General features: G+C 52.6%; 1 protein-coding gene across 1 annotated transcript in view; it reads left to right on the top strand.

Annotated features, from left to right (window-relative positions):
• The window catches only part of celsr2 (cadherin, EGF LAG seven-pass G-type receptor 2), a 76,478-nt gene that overhangs the window by 23,469 nt on the left and 48,009 nt on the right, over positions 1 to 5,000 (top strand). Inside the window, exons 2-3 of the mRNA XM_062545465.1 lie at positions 1,700 to 1,975; positions 2,054 to 2,446. Of these exons, the coding sequence (XP_062401449.1) occupies positions 1,700 to 1,975; positions 2,054 to 2,446 (669 nt within the window). The remainder of the gene's footprint in view (positions 1 to 1,699; positions 1,976 to 2,053; positions 2,447 to 5,000) is intronic.

Below are 5,000 nucleotides of genomic sequence, written 5' to 3'. Positions count from 1 at the left end.
TGTGTGTGTGTGTGTGTGTGTGTGTGTGTGTGTGTGTGTGTTCTGCCTGTACAGTGGGCTACTCATTACGAAAGGTCATTGCATGTGAGAGATGATGGCGATCTCCCTCAAATCCTTGTAGTGTTTATTCCTCTTGAGAACCCTGGGATTACAGATTTAGACATCAAAGTGATAATCCTGATGCCAAGTCCCCCCATATTTATGAGTGTGTGCAGTTTGGACATCCTCTCACAGCTCTTCAATATCTCACTCTCTGACTTAATTTCCATCATTCTGCTGTTTTGTTGAGTGTGTGTGTGTGTGTGAGTGTGTGTGTGTGTGTGTGTGTGAGAGTGCAAGAGATTCCCTGGCAGTATTTGGGTCCCGTATGCAGTCCAGAAGTGCCTCACTGAGAGCAGCCGGATTAAAGCTGTTAAACATGGCAGCGCTCTTTTGCATTCTCTCTCTCTCTCTCTCTCTCTCTCTCCCCCTTTTCCCTCTTCCCCCTGTCTCTCGATCACTCTCTCCCTCTCTCTGCCCCCTCTCTCTCCTTCAAGCACCTCTCTCTCCCTCTCCCTCTCTCCCTCCCTCCCTCCTCTCTCTCTCTCTGTCTTCATCGCGCCAGCGGCCATGGATCCGGTGGGCCTGGCAGGGCGAGTGTTTGTTTGTGTGGGGTTCTTGTCCAGCGGAGCCGAGGGGTTCTGTTCCCTGGCCCGGCTCCAGAGGCCCGCTACAAAGCGGCCCATTGACGATTGTAGGGGCCCGAGAGGGCTCAAGCTTGTTTTCACTCCGGGCTTGATTTGATTATACGTGTTTTGTGTTAGCCACTCCTTTGCCTCAAGGCCAAAACAGAAGCCTCGGTGCCGGCGCTTAAAAAAGCGGCTACAAATAGCCTCGTTTTTTTTTTTGCCCCCTCTCCTCCTCCTCCTCCTCCTCCTCTTTCTCATCTTCACTCCCCTCCTCGCCCTCATCCCTCGCTCCGATGATGCCACAAGCATCTCCAGCGTCGTGGCTAGGCGACATTAGCGGGGGAATGCGAGCCCACGCTGTTGGAAAGTGAAAGAGGGGTTTGTCCCCGCTGAAAAAGCGCCCTGACCTCCCCCGAGGTACGACTTCCCTCAGTGATAAATGATACCTCCTCTTGATCCCTTCTCCCCGGGGCTGGGGGGGGGGGTCTGCTGACGTGGTTACGTAAGCCGGTGCATGGGGGGGCCGCTGGTGCATTGGTGCAGTGCACTAAAACCCCTGCGCTCGTTAACGGAGAAAAATGTAGGACAGGATTTTTTTTTTACTCCTTTTTATTTCTCTCTTCATGTGGTTTGGATTCTCAGAGCTCTCGTTTGGGGTAATTACTGTGCTTGTTAAACCAAGGAGAGTTCCCTAGGTCTGATTTCCTTAACGAGCCGTTTGGTTTGCATGTCGGGAGTTGGATGTTGAAATTTGTGGCCATCCGAGACATAACGGATGGTTGTGCATTTCAAATCCTATAAATCACTGCCGGAAACGAAGTTGTGTTAGCTTTTCTGAATAATATCTGTCTCACTGTTGCTTCTCATTATCTTGAACTACGTGCTGTTCTATAGCTGTTGTCCAAATGCTGATAGTGTTCAATAGCACACATTCCAGAGGCTCAATGAGTAACTTACAGCACAAGGCCTTTGATCCAAAGCCCCAGTCGTTTATAGCGTTTCTCTCTCTCTCTCTTTCCTCCTCTCTGTAGACGGGGTCCACTCGGTGTCGGCCCAGTGCCTGCTGCAGGTGACCATCATCACGGACGAGATGCTCTCCAACAGCATCACGCTGCGGCTGGCCAACACGTCGCAGGAGCGCTTCCTGTCGCTGCTGCTGGCCCAGTTCCTGGAGGGCGTGGCGCGCGTGCTCTCGGCGGCGCGCGAGGACGTGGTGGTCTTCAACGTGCAGGACGACACCGACGTCAGCGCCAGCATCCTCAACGTCAGCCTCTCCGTGGCCGTGCCGGGCGAGGGAACCGGCGGAGGCGGAGGAGGCGGCGGTGGCGGTGGCGGTGGAGGTCGGGGTGGAGCGTCCGGCGGCGGAAGCAGGCGTCACCTGGGAGCGTCGGGACGGGGCGGCCACGGCGTGGAGTTCCTGGGCTCGGAGGAGCTGCAGGAGCGGCTGTACCTGAACCGCAGCCTGCTGGCGCGCATCTCCTCGCAGGAGGTGCTGCCCTTCGATGACAACATCTGCCTGCGCGAGCCCTGCGAGAACTACATGAAGTGCGTGTCGGTGCTCAAGTTCGACAGCCTGGCGCCGTTCGTGGCGTCCGACACCATCCTGTTCCGGCCCATCCAGCCCATCGCCGGCCTGCGCTGCCGCTGCCCGGCGGGCTTCACGGGCGACTACTGCGAGACCGAGGTGGACCTGTGCTACTCCAAGCCCTGCGGCCCGCACGGCACCTGCCGCAGCCGGGAGGGCGGCTACACCTGCGAGTGTCTGGACGACTACACAGGTAGGTAGCGCGCTCCGCTCTCCGCTCTCCACGGGCAAGCCCCGGCTCTCCTCTGGAGCGTCTCCTGTGCCCCGTCATTATCTTGTCTTGTCATTATCTCGTCTTACTCTCTTTTTGTCAGTCTCGCTATTCAGTCTCTCCCTGGTGCTCGCTCCCTCTGCCTCACGCTCTCCCTTCTTTCTGTTTTCACCTTGGCGTGACACCTTCATGTGTGTGTGTGTGTGTGTGTGTGTGTGTCTGTGTGTGTGTGTGCATGCACATGCGTGCGTGCGTGTGTGTGTGTGTGTCCGTGTGTGTGAACCCATACCTTTTCTTCTCAACCCAACCCTTAGCTATTAGCCATTTTCTCTCTCTCTCCTGCTCTCTCTCTCTCTCTCGCTCTCTCTCTCCACAAAGAGCTTCAACTTTGACCTCACAGGGCTTTCTTGCAGTGCAAGGCCACTTGTATTTAAGAAGGACTGTGTGTGACACAATAGAATTCTTGCCCATTCAAAAGTAGCGTTTGCTCTAAGGCAAACGGATAAAACTCATTTTACCTAATGTGAACTGATAAAGTTGTCATACAATGAAGTTGTCATACAAGGCCGTGTAGAGGTAAACAAGTCGTAAACCTGAGGTTGCCATTGTGCTCAAGTGTCCTTGTGAAACTTGCTGGAGTACTTGAAGCACTTGAAGCACAACGTCATCTTTGTTTTTAATTGTCTTGTGCAACGTGGTTAGTCGTGATCACATCTAAGTAGCATCCGTGACTTAGGTACTCTGGAGAGATGATTCAGGAGAGAGTGAAAAAGACAGAACGGATGATGAATTCACAGTTCTATCGGTAACCCTGCCCTTAGGAAGTCTGATGAGATTACGTTGTCCTTAATCCTTGGAGGTTAACCCCCTTGATTTGAGCTTTACGTTATTGCAAATGAATACATCTGGTGTACTTCACGTCACCTTTAATAGCCCCAAGATCAATACTAGCGAAGTTCTGCCGTCGTCTTCACATTGATTGAATGCCCATGTAGGGGGTCATTTGCGGCGTGATTGAATGATCTAGGAGAATTAACTGCATCGCACCACGAGCGACTACCAGTCCATCAGACGTGTAAATGCGTGTAGTCAAACATGATCCCCCGTTACGTCAAACGACTGGATAGGGAGCCGTTGAGCAGCAGGCGGAAGCGTTCAGTGCGCAGGGAGCACTTGCGTGGTGACGAAGTATTGATCTAATAATCGCCCTCGTCTGGCTGCAGAGGGAGACCGCTAAATTAAACATGAAAAAGCTCTTCAGCAGCAGCGAGCCATCCACTTCTGTTTTTCTCACATTCTCCCTCTGTCTCTCTCACTATCACTTAGTAGCCTATTTCTCTCTCTCTCGCCCTCTCTTTTTTGTTCTTTGTTCCTCTCTCTCTCTCTTTCTCTCTCTCTCTCTCTCTCTCTCTTTCTCTCTGTCACAAACACATGCTCCAAGAAATTTTCTCAGAACATCCACATGAGCTGACATAAGCACACATTAACTCACATTCACTTTGCTCACAGCTCTTATCTTCTCTTTTTGCGTGCGAACGAACACTTACTCACACACACACTTACACACACACACACACACACACACACACACACACACACACACACACACACACACACACACACACACACACACTTACGCACACAATCTCAGGCGCTGCTGTGGCCTGGCCCATGGGGTGTGTTGTTCCTCGTGTGGAGTGGTTTTGAGAGCCCAGAGGTCCGGGGCCAGGCCTTTATCACGGGATTTAAAATGTCCGGGCAGAAAGACAATAGCGCGCTTTGGCCACGGAGCTGAACACCTCTTTGGAGAATAATGGAGGGAAGTGATTAATTATGGATGGCCACAGATGGAAAAGGGACCCCCATCACCCAGAACCCCCCGCGTAAAATGGCCGCCGGATAAAAATAAGCAGAGAGGCCGAATGGGAGCGGAATGAAAGCACTCTATAGACTCCTTTAAGCTCCCTCTGCCTGATGGGAGAAAAGTTTCAAGCCTCCCTCCACTTTTTTTTCCTCTCTTGTTTTTTTTCTTCTTAACTCACAACAAGATAACGAGGAGAGGTTGTGTACCCCCCCCCCCCCTCCTTCTATTCCTCCCTCGCGTTATTAACCATCAAAGCCTGGGATCCTCGGGAGCGTGTCGAAACGCTGTAAAGCGCACGCTCCGCGTTCCTCCTCTCCGTTCCTAACGCCCAGACCGATAAACGCGGGTTATTCGGTCCGCTCCAAAACACGACACACACCTCGCCGGGAAGAGTCGGCGCGAGGAGAGCGGGCGTTGAGAGCGCGGAGGGTGAAGAGGCAGGGGCACAGACCCCAGCGTGGGGAGGGAATGAGGTCAGGGGCATATAGGAAGCAACATGAAACAGCTAATCATGCCAGAGTGAATAATGAGCGCTTTTGAATATTGCAATGGCACGGAGCGAGCGCTGAAGAGAGAGCGAGAGAGAGAGAGAGAAACAGAAGCTGCACTTTGTTGAATATGCAAATGGAGCTGGAATAACAGTCTTTTTGGCCTTTTCTGCTCGGGTAGAAA

This window comes from Sardina pilchardus, chromosome 9 (assembly GCF_963854185.1).
Source record: "Sardina pilchardus chromosome 9, fSarPil1.1, whole genome shotgun sequence".
Lineage (NCBI taxonomy): Eukaryota > Metazoa > Chordata > Actinopteri > Clupeiformes > Clupeidae > Sardina > Sardina pilchardus.
The sequence above is the reverse complement of the archived record's forward strand: the minus strand, read 5'-3'. Positions and strand labels throughout refer to the sequence as shown.